The 24125-nt window shown below is 42.1% G+C and overlaps 1 protein-coding gene across 1 annotated transcript in view; it reads left to right on the forward strand.

Annotated features, from left to right (window-relative positions):
- Positions 1-18: 18 nt before the first annotated feature.
- Positions 19-24125, forward strand: part of LOC310863564 (TOX high mobility group box family member 2-like) — a 70093-nt gene continuing 45986 nt past the window's right edge. Inside the window, exon 1 of the mRNA XM_083771999.1 lies at positions 19-171. Coding sequence (XP_083628125.1) covers positions 109-171 — 63 coding nt within the window. The 5' untranslated portion in view covers positions 19-108. The remainder of the gene's footprint in view (positions 172-24125) is intronic.

Genomic DNA, 24125 nt, shown 5'->3' on the forward strand with positions numbered 1-24125 from the left:
GGCGACGCCACGGGCTACCTGTGCCACTCCCTGGCGCCGCACCACCACCACCACCACAACGGCCTCATCAACCCCTACTCGCACTACGGAGAGCTGCCCGCCGCGCTCATGATGTCCAACATGCTGGCAGCGCAGGACGCCGGACACCTCCTGTCCAGCCAGATGCCCTCGGTGAGTCACGGCCACACGCCGCCAAACCACAGGGAGGGCTTCTCTTCTCAAGCTTTTTGGGGTTCATGGTCTTTTTTTTCTAATGTTTTTCTGTGGCTTTCACCTTTATTTCATTTTTTTTAATGGAGGGATAGACAGGGAAATGGGGAGAGAGATGGGGGGGGGGGGGGGGTGACATGCAGTAAAGGCCGTCGGGATCGGGAGTCGAATCCGCGGCACACTGCCAGACTGGACTATCAGCCAAGGTGCCTGGACCGCTGAGCCACGGCCCAGGCCTTGGTTCATGTTTTTGACGGGGCAAAAGCCCCTTGTTTTAGTCATAGTCTCTTCAATAGTTTTCATTTAGTTTCAGTCACATTTTAGTCACCTGGAATGTTTTAGTGTTGGTCTAGTTTTAGTCGACTAAATATCATGAGATTTTAGTCTACTAAATCTACAGTTGATTTAGTCGACTAAAATGTATTTTGGCGGGCCTTGATGCCGTCGTAATGACTGTTTTTAGCAGCGTTTTTCCACCAGTTTCCCAAAACCACATCCAGTCTGCAAGGACCTTTACAGACCCATAAAGGTCCTTATTTGGACACCTGGCGTTTCCTGCAAATGGATGTTGTGAAACAGAGGAACAGACGGTCAGTTAAACAGAGGAACAGACGGTCAGTTAAACAGAGGAACAGACGGTCAGTTAAACAGAGGAACAGACGGTCAGTTAAACAGAGGAACAGACTGTCAGTTAAACAGAGGAACAGACGGTCAGTTAAACAGAGGAACAGACGGTCAGTTAAACAGAGGAACAGACGGTCAGTTAAACAGAGGAACAGACGGTCAGTTAAACAGAGGAACAGACGGTCAGTTAAACAGAGGAACAGACGGTCAGTTAAACAGAGGAACAGACGGTCAGTTAAACAGAGGAACAGACGGTCAGTTAAACAGAGGAACAGACGGTCAGTTAAACAGAGGAACAGACGGTCAGTTAAACAGAGGAACAGACGGTCAGTTAAACAGAGGAACAGACGGTCAGTAGAAACAGAGGAACAGACGGTCAGTTAAACAGAGGAATAGACGGTCAGTAGAAACAGAGGAACAGACGGTCAGTTAAACAGAGGAACAGACGGTCAGTTAAACAGAGGAACAGACGGTCAGTTAAACAGAGGAACAGACGGTCAGTTAAACAGAGGAACAGACGGTCAGTTAAACAGAGGAACAGACGGTCAGTTAAACAGAGGAACAGACGGTCAGTTAAACAGAGGAACAGACGGTCAGTTAAACAGAGGAACAGACGGTCAGTTAAACAGAGGAATAGACGGTCAGTTAAACAGAGGAACAGACGGTCAGTTAAACAGAGTAACAGACGGTCAGTTAAACAGAGGAATAGACGGTCAGTTAAACAGAGGAATAGACGGTCAGTTAAACAGAGGAATAGACGGTCAGTTAAACAGAGGAACAGACGGTCAGTTAAACAGAGGAACAGACGGTCAGTTAAACAGAGGAATAGACGGTCAGTTAAACAGAGGAATAGACGGTCAGTTAAACAGAGGAACAGACGGTCAGTTAAACAGAGGAACAGACGGTCAGTTAAACAGAGGAACAGACGGTCAGTAGAAACAGACGGTCAGTGTGGCCTGCCAAAGCCTCGTGTCTCCCACGGGGAATGTTTGGGAGAGAAAAGTGAGAAACATTTGTTTTATGGGCTGGTGTCCATGATTATGTTCTTAGCATTTTACAACGTGTTATACCAAAATATACCATTTCAGTTGTTTCCCCAATTATGGCAAATACTTGGACAGCGATTAGATGCTATAAACATGATGGGGGGGGGGGGGGGGGGGGTGGCTCTGATTTGACTATTAACCCATTCTGGACGGGAACCCCTTTTGGTGTTTTAACTAAGCATTATGTTATACTTTAGCTATTGAAAATTTGCAGATCTACAAGCTCATAGCGTGCCACTTGGTGGCGTGCTATGAGCTTGTAGATCTGCTATTTCTTTTTAAATCGTGAAAATGCGGCACAAATCTTTGAATATATATTCTTTCAGAGCAAACTTTTTTTTTTTTTTCGACGTCAGGCCTACAGTAAATGGGTTAAGGCATTTTAGTTATTTGGCGCTGTATATTAACAGCTTGTATTGGAATTCTCTTGACCGCAAATTCAAAAAAATAGCACATCTACAAGCTCGGAACGCATGCAGAAGGACGTTTTGTGAACTTGTAGTGACATACATTTATAATTGAAATTATTAAATTGTGATACTATTAACATTATATATCAAACATATCAGTTACTTTAGCTGTTGAAAAATAGCAGATCTTCGAGCTTGTAGATCTGCTATTTTTTTTAAATCGTGAAAATGAGGCGCAAATCTTTGATATTCTTACGTTTTTAACTAAAATCTTTGCTTCTGAGGGGGTCCCTGGAACAACATATTTTCAGATGTTGGCCGGCGGCCAAATACATATAATTTTTGTGGTCCTTGACATGAAATATTGAACACCACTGTTATAAAAACATAGGTATTTCAGAAAACTGTCAGGATTATAGAAGACATTTTAAAAAATCGACGTCAGGCCTAAATTGGTTAAATAAATAATGCTCAGATATGTTAATATCAAAAGCACAAGCATGGGTTTACCTCCCGCAGCATTAGACTGTATACAGTAGGAGCCAAATGATTTCCATGTAGTATTCTTGTTGTGTTGACTTACTAAATCCCCTTGCAGAGCGCAAAGTGGTGCCGCAGAAACACAACCATATATTGTACGTATATACAGTACTGTACACAACATACAATCGTACATGATTGCACCATTGCATCATTTGTTTTACTTAGTGACACAATTTCAGTGAAATGTTGACTGCCGGGGCCCAAAGACCGATGGGAAATCAGACACTTTAAAGCTTTTAGAATGAATGTTCACGGCCTTTTCAGATAATATGTGCAATATCTGAACATTGTTGCTGCCCGGAGGAAACCCACCTGACTTCATTTTTGAGATTTTCGGTTTGTTTTTGCATAAACCAGTGCTGTTGAACACTCTTTACATCTGTGTGTTGTTTTGAAAATATTGAACCAATGAAAAGTAGTAAAAAGCGCTTCGGACAAAACCTCTTAACTCCATAAGACCCTCAAACTGTCTGCTAAAGCAGCTAACTCCACCACCTCTCCCTCTCTCATTCAAGTAAATGACAATATATAAAGTCACAACACCAACCTTGATGAGGCAGCATTGCTTTGTTTTCAAAATATATGGTTTTCTTCATTCCCTGAAATATTTACATTTTTCATTTCCTGAAAGAAATGAACATTTTGTCTTCCCGACAGAAGAGATATGAAACAGACACAGACTCTTTTCAGCTATAGAATAACAGACCACAGTGTATAAGACCATATAAGGCAACAACAGACACAGACTCTTTTCAGCTATAGAATAACAGACCACAGTGTATAAGACCATATAAGGCAACAACAGACACAGACTCTTTTCAGCTATAGAATAACAGACCACAGTGTATAAGACCATATAAGGCAACAACAACACAATGAAGAACATGGCATGGTGGAGGAATTGAACGGTCGCTCTGCGCGTGCCGTGTCAGCTCTGATACGCTGAGCAAAGGATTGTGGGTATAAATCCATCACCGCCGCAGACAGCTTGCATCGGTCAATCCATCAAGGCTGCAACATGAATGCACTGATTGCTGTCTCAGCTCCGCACAAAACCAACCATTAGCGCCACACCATCCAACCGCTTTAATGAGTAGATGGCAGGTAATGTACATTTTCATGTACGTTTCCAAAATGTGTGGTGCCAGAAAGGTTTTCTATGACAGCCTGTGAGCGAGGTAATTATACTTTGCGGTTGCCGCCGACGAGACGTGCCCTATAGCGGTGTTTAAGATAGTTTGTATTACAATTCCCAATATGCGACATTGACAGCAGGGGGTGATTACTATGAAGATAATGATACGAGATGCAGTCCCGAGATATCCAGCTGTATACTCGCTGAACATACGTACTGTATGCTACTGTACTGTGGGCCAGTGTTGTTGGAGGCGGCACGTTTCTATTTTAGTTTTAGCCTATAGTCTCTTGAAACGTTTTCATTTAGTTTTAGGTCACATTTTAGTCATCTGGAATGTTTCAGTGTTTAGTCTAGTTTTAGTCGACGAAATATCATAAGATTTTTGTCGACTAAATCTACAGTTGATTTAGTCGACTACAATGTGTTTTGGTGGGCTTTGATGCGGTCGTAATGGCTGATTTTACACTTGTTGAAAATAGCCGATCTACAAGCTCACAACGTGTCGCGTTGAGAGCTTGTAGATCTGCTATCTGTTATAGTGTAAAATGACTTATACTGGATCTCTTGTCCACCAGTCCCTTCCTAACATTTTAGTCTATAGTGTTTATTTGTTGACAAAATCGACAGTATATTTAGTCATAGTTTTAGTCACCATAGCTTAGTTTACATTTAGTTTCCTTTTAGTTTTCATCAGTGAAAAAGGTAGTCGACGAACATTTCGCTCATCCCCTGGTTCCAAGGGGTCCACGGAAGTAATTTCTCTATGGAGAATAACATGGGGTCATCTTAAAATCGTTTCATATAAGCATTGTGGGCAAAAAATAAACAAGCATTATTGTCAGGGAGGCGTCTCTGTATCATTTGCGACAGTCAGTCACTTATAAATGATCAGTGTTGGGCAATAACTAGTTACTTTTCCCAGTAACGAATAAACGAATAAAGTAAGTTTTTACTCTGCCAACACAGTAATAGTATTACAATTTACTTTGTAAATAAATAGCACATATATAACTTTTTAGTTTTAGTTTTGTTGGGTGCCGTTTAAAATAATTTAATTTAAAAGTTAGAGAGAGATTGCTGTTGATGGGTTACTCTTCTTCTTAATATTATTCAAAAACAATATTATTCAGTTCTAAAAGAAGCTTTTTTTGCGGGTGGGGGGGGGAGGTAATATGTAATATTATACAATATCAACAGTCTGTCTTGAGAGACTAGGCTGCCTCAAAAAGGTCAGAGACTGTTGCTGTATTTTATTGTTTGTTATTTATGTATACAATATATTCTATCCGTTTTGAGATGCTGCAGCCATGTGTGTGCAGTTCAGATTGTTGATGTTGAATTCTAAATGTGGAATGCAGCAGAAAAAAGACTGATAAGAGACTGTTGACAATTTTTGTTTTATATCCTGCAATTATTCAGTTTGGCTGATTGGAGACGTCTTGTTCCAATGAATTGGTTCAGTTTTAAAAGGAGCTGACTACACAGATTGTGTTCTTTTGCAGGTGGAAGGGGACCGGTTGAAAAGTAATATAAAGTAATATGTAACTATATTACACTTGATTCCAAGTAAATAAGTAATGTACTATTATTACTTTTTTACGGAGAAATAAGTAACATATTACTCTCCTAAGTAATATTGCCCAACATATGATGCAATCTGTTTCTAGCTAAAATGTATCTACTTTGGTAGCAGTATAAACAATAGCGTTTTCTCTCAGTCAGTTGATTCTTCATATCCATAATATGGATATGAAGAATCAACTGACAATTTCACTCATATTATGAGTGAAATGGCCGGGATGACATGTTTATTTGTCAAACACAGTTCTTATATGAGGCGATCTAAAATCCCCCTATGGGGATTACAATGCAAATAAAAAGTACATGAACCCATGGACTTATAGCGCCCTCTAGCGATATTGACGACTTCGGTGCTCTATGCCTATGGTGCATACCGGTGCGACTTATAAAAATGTAATTAGGGGTTCAGAGTCTTGCTCAAGGACACTTCGACACTAACTCTGGGGGAGCCCACAGGGTTCCAACTGGGAACCTTGCGGTTTCCATCCGGCCACTATACTATACATACAGTATTTTGACAGAATGTGCTCACATTGTGAGCTTGTAGATCGGCTACTTTTGAAAGATTTGTTAAACATTTGAAAATCTGCAGAATGAGTACTTCTAACTTTGGTATTTTAAGTACATTTTGATGCCAATACTTTTGTGCTTTTACTCATGACGTGAATGTTGAATTCCAGACTTGTACCTGTATAGTTCTATACACTGCAGCGCTTATACATTTTACTTAAGTCAAACTATTGAGTGCTTTTTTTTCCTTCAGCAGTGCAGAATAGAATATTCCTCTTGGTGAGAGAGAGAGAGAGAGAGAGAGAGAGAGTGAGAGAGAGAGAGCAGCACAATGAGAGCTGATGGATGGTTCAGATAGGGGCACAGTGCAATATGGACATGATTTCATGGCATGATAAATGGCAGCATGGGAGCCCGTGGCTAAGTGTAATATGAAATCCTTTATCCATGTATCTCTCCTTCATAACGCTGTGCTATATCAGACTAGCAGCTGAGTCTCTCAGTCCTCCATTCCTCCTTCCTTTGGCTTCTGTTTTCTAGCTGCTCCGACGCCAATGTTGACGCCGTCCACCAACCTCCGTTAGTCTGACCTACATGGTCGGTTAAGACTGAGGTTAGTGTTAGCGACCTATGTGGTCGGTTAAGACTGAGGTTAGGGTTAGCGACCTATGTGGTCGGTTAAGACTGAGGTTAGGGTTAGCGACCTATGTGGTCGGTTAAGACTGAGGTTAGTGTTAGCGACCTACGTGGCAGGTCGGAATATTGAGAGGTCGGAATAATGACATGGCACCTATTATAGTGATAAAAATGGATTTATTGGACAGAGGACCTGATGAGTTTTGGCATGGCACCTGGCCTTTACATTGAGCCTGCAGGTTAATGAGTATAGTATACTGTAGTAGTATACGCCCGAAAAAAAGCAGATCTGCAAGCTCACAATGCGTTGCGATGCAACACTTTGTAGGGCTTGTAGATCTGCCGGTTTGGTGGCACGTACGGGACACCCTCACGTGACAGAGTATATTAAATGATGAATTATTCAGCGCGGGAGGTATAGGCCAATCTATGCAGTGTGCAGTATGTATGCGGGGCCACGCAGGCCTATACAGTACCTATCATAAGTGTAAATGAAAACTCCAGCGTGAACGCGCTGCCATTGAACCTCTCCAATTACGGTTATTATGTGGCGTGTGCCATTCAACACCACTTCTTTAAGGGTCTCTGATTAAAAAAAGGAAATTAAGTCCCCGCACCTTATCCTCTGATTAGCTTAACCCGTTAAGACCTCGAAACGCATCTCTGTCATCTTCGCTTTTAACCATTATTTTAAACTGTATAGCTGTTGAAAAATAGCAGATCTACAAGCTCGTTCTCTAGAACAACACATTTTCAGATGGGGGTCGCAGGCCGAATACATATCATTTTGAGGGTCCTGGTTTGAGCACCACTGATTATAAAAACATAAGGTTTTCTATAGGATTTAAGAAGACATTTATTGTATAATCGGCTCCTCAGGTCTTTATGAATTAATCCTGGAGGTTAATTGACTTTATCAGTTACAGTACAAAGGGGGGGGGGGGATGTTCCAGACCCCAATGGAAAAAAAGGGAAAACGAAAAGAAAGAGGGAAAAAATGAAATTGGAAAATAACTTCTATTTCTTTTAAAGATATTTCTTAATATACAACTACAGTTTCATATCACATTGCCAGAGAAATAAGGTACTTTCCTCCCCAGGAGATGAGAAAAGAATTGAATTTTTCCTTATCGGTCATCTATTTTCTTTTCTTCCACAGAATGCTATTACTTGGCTGCCTGCCGTTGCCAGGCAACAGGAAATATTAATAGGACCTTTTATTAGCCGGGCTCCACCAGCGGAGCACTAAAATGAGGAAGTGGAAAACATGAATGCGTTACATAAATCTTTGAACCTTTCAGGGTTTCTTTTTTTTTTTCTATTTTCTTTTTTTCCCTGCACAAGTCTCTGTTTGTCCAGTGATTTATGGAGGCGATGGTTCATTTAGGGGCGAGGCGGGCGTGAAAAGCCCAAAATCGACCACCCTGTTGTCGGCGCGGGGAGAACCTCACAACTCCATATGTGAACTTTGACTACATCGTCGTGCTATTCGATCTATTATCTGATCTGCAAGCTCACAAAGCGGCACGCCGCGTGTAGAGCGTGTAAATCGGCTATTCTTGGAAGAAAGCTTTGAAAGTGAACGTGGTTAGTCAGTCTTTGGGTTTTAGACTGTAGATATTAAACCAATGCATGACAAGTGCTAACAAGACCTCAGGATTAAATAATAATTAGAACCATTGCAAACACAGATTTGTTATTATTTTGACTATTTTAAAAATAAATAATCACCCCAACAAAACAGGTGAGAGAAGAAGAGAGCTTTCTTTCTTTTTTTGATTCTTTTTTTTCCCCTCCTCCTTGATATTTTCGAGAGGGCTATCAAACCAGAAAGTGCTTTTTTTGTTGGCGCCGACAGCATTGATCATTCCGAAGCAGCATCATCTGTGTGTGTGTGTGTGTGTGTGTGCGTGTGTGTGTGTGTGTGTGTGTGTGTGTGTGTGTGTGTGTGTGTGTGTGTGTGTGTGTGTGCCCGCCGCCGCAGCCGAATCATCATTGGGAATAACTAATAGAAGTTGCATTCTATCACCGGTGGCTTGTTGAACTGTGGAAAAAAGGTATAGGGACAGAAATTCCATCACCCGCCCTCCCCTCCCCACCACCACCACCCCCCACCAGACACCCTAATCCTTTTAACCAATGACTGAAGACGAAGGTCTTCCAGAGGAGAAATACATGTAGTTATTTTTTCATATCGTGGAGACGTTGTATGTGAATGGCAACGCCGTATACACAGAACACTTCTAACAGGACGGAGAGCCTGGATTACGCAGTGGTGGAATGTAACTAAGCACATTTACTTAAGTACTGTATACTCAAGTTCAAATTAGCTTGATTGGTTGCATGCATTTCCAATTTCCAGTACTGTTATACTCCGCTACAATGAATTGAGAACCTTAGTTACTATACCGTTACTATACTGTTACTTTGTTACTATACTGTTACTTTGCAGATTTTGGTTATTATTCAAAAACATACATTAACCACTTCAGCCCTATATACATTTCGGTCATTTGAAAATAACAGATCTACAAGCTCACAATGTGTCGCACTGCGACGCATTGTGAGCTTGTAGCTTGTAGCTTGAGCTTGTAGCTTGTAACTTTGAGCTTTCAAAAGATTGTTATACATTTGAAAACGTGTGATTCTGCATTTACTTTTGTATTTTAAGTATATTTTCATACCAAAATACTCTTGTACTTTGTACATACATACATTTTTAATTCTGGACTTTTACTTTACATTGCAGTATTGATATGATACTTTTACTTAAATAAGAAATGAGAGTACTTTTTTTCCACCACTGGAATTACGTATGCATTGCTGCGCGCGCCAGTGTCGTGTGACATGATCAGCTGATCTGTAAGTCCTCACAGTGCATTGTGGGCTTGTAGATCTTCTATTTGAGGGCTATTCATTAACCATTCAAACCAGTGGTTCCCAAAGTGGGGTCCGGGGACCCCCAGGGGTCCTTGAGGGTGTTCCAGGGGGTCCCCAGCTAAATAGTTTGGAACCAAATGGACGCTTATGGGTCTGTAACTCAGAGAGTGTACAAATGGAACCAAATGGACCATATAACGGGTTCATTTGGTTCGATTTGTGCAAATTAACATCGATTTTACAATATAAATTGGGGATAGAAATGCCATTAAATGGGAGGTCTGTAGACTATAATGCATGTCAAACTGGGGGGTCCTTGAAATCAAAGGGGTTGAAATCAATCGGACTAGAGCTGTAAAAACCTCCTATCGGGCCCCCTGAAATATCCCTTCAAAAGGGGGTCCGCGGGCTAATTAGTATCAATTTGGGGTCCTTGACATGAAAAAGTTTGGGAACTATACTGATTTAAACCCTCTGCAGTGTGTGCACATAGAGTAAAACGGACCGGAGTTGGCTCTTCACTTAATTGGACCAGGTTTTTCCACCTGCTCCAAAAATAGCCGCTCTACAAGCTCACAAAGCATCACATTGCATCATGTGAGCTTGTAGATCTGCTATTTTTTTTTGTGTAGTCCAGTTTATAGTGTTGAGTTTGACAGCAAATGTTGATTTTAGTTTTAGTCCTATAGTCTTTGGGAATGAAACTTTCACATTTTAGTCTTCTGAAATGTTTTAGGGTTAGTCAACGCAGGGAAGCTGGAAGTACCCTCACTAAAAACGCCGGGACAACGCTCCACACGTCCCAAACTCTTCTCCCTTCTGGCTCCAAAACTGTGGAATGCACTTCCCATTGCAGTCAGAACTGCAGCATCACTCCCAATCTTCCGCCGTAGACTGAAAACCCACCTTTTCAGACTCCATCATGGCCCATAGCACTTAGATAGCATTTCTGTAGACTTAGATAGCATTTGATACAGACTTATAGCATGTTATGTAGACAGCACTATAATTGCATTGTATGTAGTCATATAGCACGCCATAGTACATATGTATAGCATAGTAGTATAGATATATAGTTTATATGTATAGTTTCATTATATAGATATTCCACTGTTACTTTCTTAGCTTACACATGTTTCATGATAAATACTTTTATGTGATGTATTCCCATGCTTTTTGTTCTTGCTTAAATGTAAGTCGCTCTGGATTAAGAGCGTGTGCTAAATGCCTAAATTGTAAATTGTAAATTGTTAGTCTACTTTCAGACGACTAAATATCATAGGATTTTAGTTGACTAAATCTACAGTTGATTTAGTCGACTGAATTGTATGTTGGCGGGCCTTGATGGCGTCATAATGTGAGCTTGTAGATTGGCTATTTTCAGCACACAACCAAACATAAAATGACTTGTCTTTTGGTGCTACTGTATCTCTTGTCCACTAGTCCCTCTCAATACATTTTAGTATTGACGAAATTGTCAATACATTTATTTTCATAGTTTTAGTCATCGTAGCAGCCTTAATGTTTATTTAGTTTTCCTCTGTGAAAGAATGTAGTCGACGATCTTTTCTTTTTTGTGTTTTCGTTTCAGTCGACGAAATCAACACTTGACTGATTCGACTAAAACTAAAACAGTCAAGTGGACTCCATGCTTGCCAAGATATATATATATATATATATATATATATATATATATATATATATATCCTCCGTTTACAGAGAATACATTAACATGCACGTTGTCGTCTCTCCATCATTAATTCATCTCGGCTTGTCCATGACAAGTTCGGTTGACATTGCAGCTCATATTTCATTTACGCATGCACGCACGCACACACGCACGCACACACAGAGGGAGAGAGGGAGAGAGGGAAACACCTGCCATGAGCTACAACAGGCAAACCTTAACATGGCAGTTGGGTCAGGCTTAATACCTGCTAATTAAGTTCATAACAAACTGTCTGAGGTGAATTAAACGAGGCTCAGGGGAAAAAAAGGACCTCGCATTCAAATGCCACGACAAAAGAACCAGAGGGGGGAGGGGGGGGCAACGTGAACGCTGCTGACAGGTCCTTATGCTGCCATAACCCCAGGCTTGTGTCTTGTGTCATCTCTCCCCCCCCCCACCCCCCCTCATACTCTGTACTTTGGCATTGCGCACGTCGCGTATTAGCCACGAGCTAACCCAAGTGTCAAGTGACAGTCACTTCATGACAGTTCTTTTTTTGTGTGAAAAAAACCTATGTTTCTGTCAGCGGTGCTCAAACTATTTCATGTCAAGGAGCCCAGAATGTTCTGAAAATATGTTGTTATATTTTTATTATAGTCACATTTTAGTCACCCGGAATGTTTTAGCATTAGTCTACTAAATATCATAAGATTTTAGTAGACTAAATCTACAGTTGATTTAGTCGAATGTATTTTGGCGGGTCTTGATGCCGTCGTAATGGCTCAATTTATTATTATTCATTATATATATTATTATAAATTATTTTCAGCATGCAACCAAGTGTAAAATGACTTATACTGGATCTTTTGTCCACTAGTCCCTTCCTAACATTTTAGTCTAGTTTTTATTTGTTGAACTAATTGTCAATATATTTAGTCTCAGTTTTAGTCATCATAGCTTAGTTTTCATTTAGTTTCCACGTAGTTTTCGTCAGTGAAAAAAGGTAGTCGATGAACATTTTTCGTTTTAGTTTTAGTCGACAACTGCGTCGACAATCAAGTCACACACACACACACACACACACACACACACACACACACACGGCTGATCATCCATTCATCAGCCCCATTACATATTCAGAGCAACAACGCCACAAGAACCACTTTGATGGCGGGGCTAATATGACATACATTATTGAGGGACGTGGATGAGATGCTTAATCAAAGAGTAATTATTGCAGTTTGCGGTTACACGATGTCATGTGATATTATTGAGAAGCACTCGGAGCATTCATTCATTCGAGTTTTATTTATTCTCCAAATTACACTGAGTAATTAAACTCATTTTCAGTGTCGTCGAGAAAAAACATCACAATACATCAGAAGATCAGGAAAAGCAAAACAAAAGGTATACATGTGAATTACATAGGTTACAAATAGAAGCTAAGACAAATTTCAAAACGATCTAAAAACAGTTACATATTGTGGGGATCTGTATGCTCACCAAGGTTTTAAAACGACGAATGCTTAAATTGTAAATGCAATTATGTTGCGGACTGTACAACTTCTATATAACGTTTCAGGGCAAACGGATCTATAGTTATTAGATCGCATGCAGGTGGGAGGTATCCTAAAAAAATCACACCCGTGTGAAGAGAGGGGCGCTCTAATCATCATATACATCATCATCAAGAATGGTGGTCCCTTATTGGCCAGCCCCTCCTATACACAGGTTTAATGTTTGTCTTTAGTTCAATGTTTGTTTTGTAAACGCCATTGACAATGAAGGGACATTTTACGTCATAATGTGCCTCATTACGTCATATTGTCTCTTTATTGTTAATGGCTTTAATGTTTGTTGTCGGTTTGTTTTACATCACCATTACATCACCTATAATCAACACGAGTTAAGACTTTAATATATTAGCGCCCCTCACTTCACACGGGTGTGATTTTTAATGTTCGTTCAGACAACACAAACATTATAGTTCTCCATTCATATTCAATGGCATTTTTTATGTTTGTGTTGTCTCAACATTAACCCATTCTGGGGGGGAACCCCTTTTGGTGTTTTAAGCATTATTTTACACTTTAGCTATTGAAAAATAGCGGATCTACAAGCTCATAGAGCGGCACCGAGTGCCGCGCTATGAACTTGTAGGTCTGCTATTTTTGAAAAATCGTGAAAATGTGCCTCAAATCTTTGAATATATATTCTTTCAGGGTTTCAGTTTTTAACTTAAAATATTTGCTTCTGGAGGGTCCCTGGAACAACATATTTTCAGATGGGGGGTTGGCGGCATATTACATATAATTTTTGGGGTCCTTGACATGAAATATTGAGAACCACTGATATAGAAACATGAGGTTTTTCATGAGGTTTTTCAGAAAAAAAAAGATGTATATAAGGAGGCCATCGGAAAAGAATAAGCCAATCTCGCCAGAAATGATACAGATTTGAAGCTCTGAAGGGCAAATCCGCGAGTGAAGGAAGACACAATAGACACAACGGCTGGGGTCTGCTGGCGAGCACAGAAACTCTCCGCTAGAGAGCCCATGGACAACAACAACAGAGATGTGTATCTTTCAGGGCCTTATTGATAAAGATCGGTGCAACCTGAGCACGGCTATTAAGTGTCTAATGTGTTTTGGAACTTGTAGAAGATGCTATGACAGTGGGGGGCATTAACCCGTTAAGGACGGGGAATGCAGCTGTGTCGCCTTGTTATGGCTTTTTAACATTTTAATACTTTAGCTGTTGGTAAAAACAATCAGCAGATCTACAAGCTCATAGCGCGGCACGCTATGAGCTTGTAGATCTGCTGATTTGATTTTAAACCGTGGGGACACAAACGTGGCACACATTTTTTAATGTGTTATTTCACAGCGAACACTTTTAACTAAAATATGTGCTTCTCGGGGGAGGGGGGGTTCCTGGAACAAAATATTTTGAGATGGGGGGTCTGCGGCCAAATACATATAATTTTGGGGGTCTTTGACATGAAATAGTTTGAGAACCACTGACACATAGAAGCATAGGTTTTTCATTTGTAGAATCTGGTACTCATGTCTTAATGGGTTAACAGCGAGAGAGAGAGAGTGAGAGAGACACACACACACACACACACACACACACACACACACACACAGAGAGAGAGACATAGAGGGAGAGGAGAAGATCTGCCAAGTGCATCAGAGCATCAGAGAAAAGGGCTCTCTGAAAGATATCAGGTTAGGACAGGAGGGGCTTCGGACCGCGGCACAATGAGGCATCAGCAAAATGACCCTTTATATGAATTGAAAATGGCCTCCACGAAATTAGGAGAGCACAGTCAATTATGATGTGCTCAGTAGTCTGGGGGCTTTGAGAAAACCTGAAAACTATATCTATAGCCGAACAGATTATAAGCTAAAAATGTATGTTACTCTATGTAGCAGGTTTTTGGAGAGGTCTGTATTTTTAATCAAAGGCTATAGTGCTGTAATTTGACTGAACCTGACTGTAATGTTAGCGACGAATCGACGATGAGAAACAGAATTGTACATTTTAAAACAGGTTTTCACGGGAATAGAAGGAAGAAGGCTCTTCAGCCACGGCATGTAATGTAGTTCTAATATCTCCTAATTCTCCTATATAATATCAATCTGTAGGCGCTAGCTGAATCATATTAGTTCAAACATAAACAGCTGTTGCACTTTTCACGAGCTCAACATATAATTGACTGTTGACTGAATATAATAGAACGCCACATTTCTGTGTATGGTATAGTAGAGTAAACGTGTTTAGTTTTAGAGTAGTAGTAGCAGTAGTTTGAATTTTCTGCAGTGACATTATCTCTAAAATATCCAATATAGAAACCATAAAGCTACAGAAGAGAGAGAGAGAGAGAGAGAGAGAGAGAGAGAATAAAATAGTCATTTGGAATACCAGATAATACGGATTTTACACTTTCTCATACAATGGTGTCGCACTCCCGTAAATAGCCGAACTAAAAGCTCACAATGCGCCGCATCGGGGGGCGTGTTGCGAGCTTGTAGATCAGCACTTTTGGACGAAAATAGCAGATCTACAAGCTCTCAGAGCTTGTAGATCTGCTATTTTCGGGGACGCAACCCAGCAATCTTTAGCTAGTGGAGATGCAGGTGTAACGATAAAGCAATAAGCCACAAGAGGTCTCAGGTTACCATGTATTTTATAATGGGTGAGAGCGTGGTGAGACATGAGAGCAGCGAGTGTCTCCAACCCTCCACGGTAAACTGGGGCCTCGCGTGGCTTATTGCTTTTCTAAAACGGTTACAAACATATAGCAATGAATATTAACCTCAAAACTAATAGGAGGCGCTTGATGTCTTTACGAGGCCGCCCAGATCTACACATTCACAGTCATATGAGCCGGGCGGTGCTTAGACGCCCGCACGGCATGGGCTTGTAAGGCAATCAAGTGCTCCCCTTCCCCAGTACAGCTACAGAGCTGCGGGATAAGCTGGGAATGATATTAAGTGAAGGTGTGGATTATCTGTGTTATAAGTTTTACAACGGTAATGTGACGGTAACCAGCCAATCAGAATTCTCCTGAATGCTGCCTTCTGGTACATGACATGGAAAGGAAAGGAGTGGCATTTGCATTTCTTTCAGCCATAGTAAATCATGGTCTGGAAAGGGCACTTGTTTTACAGACGGGTAAAAGGGCAGGGGCTTAAACCCCCTTTGATGTCTATGTGTGCACGTCCCTGCTCCTCTCTCTCTCTCTCTCTCTCTCCCTCTCTCTCTCTCTCTCTCTCTCTCTCTCTCTCTCTCTCTCTCCTCTCTCTCTCTCTCTCTCTCTCCCTCACCCCTCCTCTCTCTCTCTCTCCCCTCACCCCCTCCTCTCTCTCTCTCTCTCTCTCTCCCTCACCCCCTCCTCTCTCTCTCTCTCCCCTCACCCCCTCCTCTCTCTCTCTCTCCCCTCACCCCTTCCTCTCTCTCTATCCCCGCTCACCCCCTACTCTCTCTCTCTCAGTCTCTCTCTCTCCCCCCTCACCCCTCCTCTCTCTCTCTCCCCCCTCACCCCCTACTCTCTCTCTCTCTCTCCCCCCTCACCCCCTCCTCTCTCTCTCTCTCTCCCCCCCTCACCCCCTCCTCTCTCTCTCTCTCTCTCTCTCTCTCTCTCCCCCCTCACCCCCTCCTCTCTCTCTACCATCCATTCCAACCCCGTTGCACTCTTTTCATTGCCCAGCTCACGTATTGAATCTGCCTGATGAAAACAGATCTCACTGCAGCACCACAATAGAATGGCTGATGCAGGAAAGATGAACCCTAATGGATTTTTTTTCTCTTCTTTTTCAATGTGCTCAAGATTGAATATAAGGCCTGACCTCCAGATGTAGTGGATCCATTTCAACAGTGCAGATATTGTTTATGGTGGAGACACACCGACATGGACAGAATGACAGACACACACACACACACACACACACACACACACACGCACATACATGCACACATGCACATAATTTACAATTTACAATTTAGGCATTTAGCAGACGCTCTTAATCCAGAGTGACTTACATTAGGCAAGAACAAAAATCATGGCAATACATGAAATGTAGTATTCAAGAAACATGCGTAACAGTGGAATCTCTATATAATGAAACTGTATCATATAAACTATACATATATACTATACTATACTTATATACTATAAAGTGCTATGACTACATACAATGCAATTCTAGATAGACGCGCACGCACGCACACGCACGCACGCAGAACAGAAGGAACACAATGGCAGCAGGCAGCATATGCACCTCATTCCATGCGTGCACATATGGCATTCAAACTCCTCGCCTCGCGTCACCATGCCTAAATTTAGAATACACACACACACACACACACACACACCTCCTCTCGCAGTTCTATCTGTTGTCTGCGTGCGCGGGGCGCGTGGCGGCCCCGCGCCACGGTGATGTTTTCATAATGACGAGCGCACCGTCTTGTTTGAACTGTGGCACTGGCTTAATGACTCTGTTCCACAGAGTGTAGCGACCCGCAGCCACCGCTTTAAGCCACTCTGCACGGGAACCCCCTGTTGGTGTTTTACATACTGTCATACTTTATAGCTATTGAAAAAATAGCAGATCTACAAGCTCATAGCGCGGCACTCGTGCCGCGCTATGAGCTTGTAGGTCTGCTATTTGCTTTTTTTAATCGTGAATAATGTGGCGCAAATTTGGAATATATAGTCTTTCCAGAGCGAATGTTTTTAACTCAAATATTAGCTTCTGAGGGGTTCCTGGAGATGGAGTCGGCGGACAGAAACAGGTTGAGCACCACTGATATAGAAACTCAGAGAACTGGGTCTAAATGGGTTAATAGACACTTGGGTTCTTCTCTGTGCAAATGAACCCTCAAGCTACGCTTGGCTAGTTTAGTCTAGCCCATTAAGACCACATTCTACAAAATGTCTTCTAAAATCATGACAGTTTTCTGAAAACCCTATGTTTCTATGTCAGGGCTTCTCAGACTATTTCATGTCAAAGACCTCCTAGGAATACATGTATTTGACCGCCGACCCCCATTTGCCAGGGATCCCCCAGAAGCACAGATATATGAGTTTAAAAAACGTTTGCTGTGAAATAATATATATTCAAAGATTTTCACGCATTTCCACAATTAAAAATAAATAGCAGATCTACGAGCTTGTACAGTACATCTGCTATTTTTCAACAGCTAAAGTTTCAAATAATGCGTGCTCAGGTCTAAATGGTTGCTTCCAGTGTTGGGCAAGTTACTTTGAAAGCGTAGCTTGTAAAGCTACAAGTAGCTCAGCATGGCAGTAGCTTGATCAAGCTACATAGCTACCCCTGGAGAGATGTAGCTTGTAAAGCTACAGTTACATGGAAAAAGTAGCTCAAAGTAGCTCAGCTACTTTTTATTTTTCAGCGTTAAATTGAGAATGTACATGCGTGTATATGAAACAACATATAATATCCTACAAAAAAGTCACATGCCACGATGCCAGCTGAAATATGCCTCTCAACTGAGTTTTATTTAAAAAAATTAAAAAAAGACTTACAGAGACTTACACAAATAAAAGAGGAGCTGTTTGTTATACATGGCATTTGATCGTCAATGTTAACACATCTTAACTGTAAAAATAATAATGGTATCTTGATAGCCACACGCCCACACCTATACATAAATGATAAATCTTAACTTAACACAAGTTACCTAAACTGTAACTTAACTGTAAAAGAAAGTTGGGCCTATATTTGTGATACCAGGGCCAATCAGAGGCCAATTATTAGAGGCAGCTGTTGGCTTGTCAAGTGCTGCAGTGACATGCAGCCCTCAAAGCAATCAGAAAAATGAACAGTCCTTGATTTTTCAAAGGGGGTTCTAGTACAATAATTAAATTTATTTCATGTTATTGCCCAAAATTGTAGCTTGTAACTTGAGTAGCTAAGCTATGCAAAATGACCCAAAAAGTAGCTGAGCTACTTGACGAGGTACACAAATATGAATGTAGCTAAAATACCACAAGCTACAGCAAAATGTAGCTCAGCTACGTAGCTCAGCTACATGTAGCTTTATACTCCCCAAACACTGGTTGCTTCTTAGAGCCAAGTTAAATGAAGGCCCTTCAAAAGGTTTGATTTGGTCACCTGGGCTTTGACAGACTAGGACTGGACTTCATCCCATAGGCAGAGAGTATGAGACTGGACTTCATCCATAGGCAGATAGTATGAGTCTGGACTTCATCCCATAGGCAGAGAGTATGAGCCTGGACTTCATCCCATAGGCAGAGAGTATGAGTCTGGACTTCATCCCATAGGCAGAAAGTATGAGCCTGGACTTCATCCCATAGGCAGAGAGTATGAGTCTGGACTTCATCCATAGGCAGAGAGTATGAGTCTGGACTTCATCCCATAGGCAGAAAGTATGAGCCTGGACTTCATCCCATAGGAAGAGAGTATGAGCCTGGACGTCATCCCATAGGCAGAGAGTATGAGCCTGACTTCATCCCATAGGCAGAGAGTTTGCGGAAGCTGGAGAAATCCCCAAATGACCGGGGCCAATCAATGACTGTGTTTGAACAGCTGTGCCGTGCAACAGTGAAAAGCAGCCTCTGATTGGCCCATGTGTGTATGGTGACGTAACATTCATGCTGCAGTACTTTCAAAACAACAATGGCTGCCCTCGATACAACACGTTTAAAAGTTTTAACACATGCAGTGCAGACACGATAAGAACATAGCTCTAATAAGTGCAGTGTTTTCCAGATTTCCCCAATAGAGCACCGAAGTCTGACGTCACTTTCAGTAGAGGGGCGCCAGATGCCAGTACACAGGTTATTCATTACTTTTTTATTTGCATTGTAATCCCCAGATTTCGCTTCATATAAGAACTGTGTTGAAAATAAACCGATCATCCCGGCCTTTCTGTCAGGGGGGTGGCTGAGCGTCGTTAATGATGTCCATTCATATTTGATACAGCCAGTTTCTGGAGAAAATGGAATTAATTTGGCCGCAAAAGCCTTGAAACTACAAGCAATGTCGATGCTAATATACGTCACGCCCAGCTGTCAACACATTGCGTTCCTGAGATTCCTCGTTGACGTAAGCTCAGCTGGCGGTGACTTGACTCGTACTAACCACGAAACATAAAAAAAAAAAAAACGTAATTAACATGGGATCGCTGAAATGTTGACAGTGGCCGTTGCAACGCCAGAGCTCAGCACTCACATTGCAACACCTGCTAAGGATGAATACAAAATGAATATCAACATCTTAAAACCAAAATGTTGAATCGTGGTTTGAGCTCAGGGGGGGTACTACCTGTCAGTGGGAGTGTTGGCTGGGAGTAGGAGTAGGACTAAGGCCCTATACGTCCTCTCTGGGGGGGGGGGGGGGGGGGGGGGGGGTACTACCTGTGAGTGGGGAGTGTTGGCTGATGAATGAATATCAACATCCTAATACATCCTGATACTGGGGGGTCAAATTATGACAGGCAATTCCTGCTGTCAAAATATGACCCCCCCAGTCAAAAAAACACTTTGTTTTGTATACGTGGGGGGAGTGATGTTTAGCCATTCACTTCCTTGGTTTATGGGCCGACAACCTCCTTATTCAATCTGAATCTACGCGCTGGTCCGTGGTTTTGATCAGAGCGCTGATCTGTTCTGTCCTAATTCCTGACTTCATTGTGCATCTCGTTTAGAATATTAACGCTTCTAGAGAGAGAGAGAGAGAGAGAGAGAGAGAGAGATCAGTTTTACGGCGGCGATAAAGGAACATTTCACCTCCCGGTTTTTGGGTGGAAATTAGTGTTTTTCAGAGTGAAATCTCTTCTCATTTGCTTGGCACTCTTTCTAGCGCCTTATTCTGGGGGAAACTCTGGCGGCATCGTACGTGTTCTAAAACCACCATGCAGGTGCGGGCAGCAGCAACAAATAACCTGACCGCCAGAGAAACAGAAACGGCCAATCAAACACTGTCTTGCCACGGTAAAGGTCATGATGAAATGTGAAGTGAATATGAAGACAGATGACATATGAATCCACTTTACTGCATGCACGGGGAGGAATATTACCACCATATATAATATATTTCACATTTTATATCAGCTTGGTATTTTGTCTGCATGTTCGCCGCCTGTTCTTTAGCCCTATATATCTGTTAATTTGTTGGAAAAAAAACATTATAATGTTTCCTTTTGTTTAAGGAATATGGTAGAAATACTGAAACAAATATATATTATGGTCCTATAGTTCCTTTTTCCGCTCAACATCAAACTTCTTCGCCGGGAATTTTCTAAGATTTTCACCTATATTTACGCGACTATTGATGCCTAGAATAGGGATGCTAGGCTCCATTTGGTTAACCCATTTTTGGTGGGAACGCCTTTTGGTGTTCTAAGCATTATGTTATACTTTAGCTATTGAAAAATAGCAGATCTACAAGCTCATAGCGCTGCACCGAGTGCCACACTATGACCCTATAGGTCTGCTATCTTTGAAAAGTTTTGAAAATGTGACGCAAATATTTTTTTAACTCGAAACTTTGCTTCTGGGGGGTCCCTGGAACTACATATTCTCAGATGGGGGTCGGCGGCCAATTACATATCATTCTGGGGCTCCTTGAAATTAGTTTGAGAGCAACTGACATAGAAACATACGTTTTTCTGAAACTATCAAGATTTAGAAGACATTTGTAGAATCTGGTATCAGGTCGAAATGGGTTAAACCATATAGTTATAAAGGATAGAGAACGGACTGCCCCACCCACCCCCCTACTATTAATTTTGATGGAAGTTGATTAATCTATTTATCGCGCATTGCCAAGGTTTTATCGCGCGCAACCCTTATTTTGAAGAGCCAAATATCCGTAACCGGATGTTACAATGACAAAATGCTGTGTGTGGTGTCTTGACCGGTTGTTGTTGTTCTCTCGGCCGGTGGTGGAAAAAACCCGACCACGAGTACTACCACAGCCTGCTGTCGGCCGTTGAAAAACCTTGTTTTCACCAGAAACGACATTCATTGTGCCGATTTGGAGATGCAGGCCTTGCACATAGAGTGCAAGTGGATGCGTGCGCATCTTCATGGCCACGGTTTCCTCATACTGAATGCAGGGGCCCGCCTGCATTCTCAGCTCTGACCAGTAGGTCTCTGCTGCAGCGCTTCAACGCTTCTGGCCAGCCTCTCTGCGGGCTTGGGTTAAACATGCAGCGGAGCTGGTTCGTTAATCTCAGCTGAGGAGTGTGAGATGTGATTACACTGTGGATCGTAATGAACGGCAGCGGCGTGCAGGTCATTTGTGTAATGGTCCGTGTTCCGCAGCGTTCGTTAAGAGTTACAGGTCCACAGCTGGGGAAACAGGTGAAGATGGCTCCTGTCAGAAACCTGTGAAGGTTGAGCGCAATGGGGGAGTTTACGCGTATGCAAATCAGCTGCTGGTTTTAGCATAATTGTTCGAATGACCCCCATCCTCCCCCATGTGCGCCTGTGCATGTGTCTTGTTAACACGCACCCCCCTCCCCTCCACACACACGCATGCACACACGCACACACATGTGCGTGCGCACACGCGCACACACACACACACACACACACACACACACACACACACACACACACACACACACACACAATGGTGGAAAACTACTCAGAAATGTTGAGGTGCTTTTAGACACACACGCACACCTGCTGTTTTTTGACATAGCAGTCAGCGGTCTCATTAGCGGGGAGCGGAGGAGCTGTGCCTTCTCCCGTCAGGGGCGTCTGTCTGTCTGTCTGTCTGTCTGTCTGTCCCTCCTCATCTCCCCATGCAGCGGTGTCATGGCAGACGTATACGCCACTCTCTGATTCTCTCTCTCTCTCCAGCGAACCACACACCACCCTTTGTGTGTGAGGTGAACTCAGAGACACGCCCGCTGAGGCTGGAGGTGGAGTGAGAGACAGAGAGAGAGAGAGAGAGAGAGAGAGAGGATATAAAAGCACATAAGGAGGCTCTGCGATTAGCGGTAATGAGGAACATGAATGATTGTGCCAAGGCAGGGGGACACGACAACATTTCTATCTGCAAATCAAGCGCTGTAGCTGCATGTGTTGTCGTCGCCACCACCACCACCATGGCTCCACTTTGAGGTGCCATTCGTGGAGGTTTGCTACACTTCAGTCAATAGTCAATCACAGCCTGCAATATCAGCCTCGTGCCAAAGCTGGATGGACGTGTTTTTAACACAGCTTGCATGCTTCTTACCATTGGTGTTACTTCAATCCTGTATGTTTGCCTTTTATTTGAGGCAAAAGCTCACAAAGCCCTCAAAGGGTCAGTCCCGAAACGTATTATTTATTTATTTTTATGCTTTGGCACGCTCATTTGAGCTGTGTGTGGGCAACACCATGCCATCTCTTATTCCCGTATTTTAACCCATTTCGGGTGGGAACCCCTTTTGGTGTTTTAAGCATTATGTTATACTTTAGCTACTGAAAAATTGTGAAAATGTGGCACAAATCTTTGTATGTATATATATTCTTTCAGAGTGAACGTTTTAACTCAAATCTTTGCTTCTGAGGGGTTCCTGGTATAATATATATTTTCAGATGGGGGTCGGTGGCCGATTAGATATCATTGTTGGGGTCCTTGACATGAAATATTGAGCACCACTGATATACTGTACAGTAGAAACATACATATTTCAGAAGAATATGTCATGATTTAGAAGACTTTTTTTTAAATCTCGACATCAGGTCTAAATGGGTTAAAACTTACCCTGACTGTGATTATTGCAGTGTGGATTCCCCCCCCCCCCTCCTCCTCCTCTTCTGCCAAATGAATTGCTTGATCACAGCTGGGCTAAGGAGGTGCAAGACCAGCTGCTTCATTACCTCTCTGGGTTTGCCTGTTTGTTTAATCGATAACCATCTGAAGTAGCTGACCCTGAACTGTCCTGTTTTGGCAACAGTAGGTGACTTGCCAAGCCGAGACTCTTAACATGCATGTATCCAGAATATGTCTAGTTATTACAGTCATATCAAAAACGTTTTTTTTATTTTTATTGAATGATTTCTTGGTGTTTGTAATAAGGTTAGCGAGGGCCATTCTCCAAATGCATCTAACAGAGTTTGATCAAATCATCCAAACACTTGATCATGATTATTATCAGTAGTTTCTCTCTCTCCGTCTGGAAGATATCCCAGCATCTTTCAGCCAATCATTTCTCCTCACTTTATGGTCCCTCCAATGGTTGTAATCCATGGTGTTCTGCCTTTTGCTTTGGATACTTTGCATACTTATGATTCATGACTCTCCCATTGGCACTCCTGAGCTGGGGCAACGCACGCACGCACAATGAATGAAAAGATGAATGAAGGGAATGGGAGAAGGCAGAGAAGA

The sequence above is a fragment of the Protomyctophum parallelum genome (genome assembly GCF_964188405.1).
Source record: "Protomyctophum parallelum genome assembly, chromosome: 8".
Classification (NCBI taxonomy): Eukaryota; Metazoa; Chordata; class Actinopteri; order Myctophiformes; family Myctophidae; genus Protomyctophum; species Protomyctophum parallelum.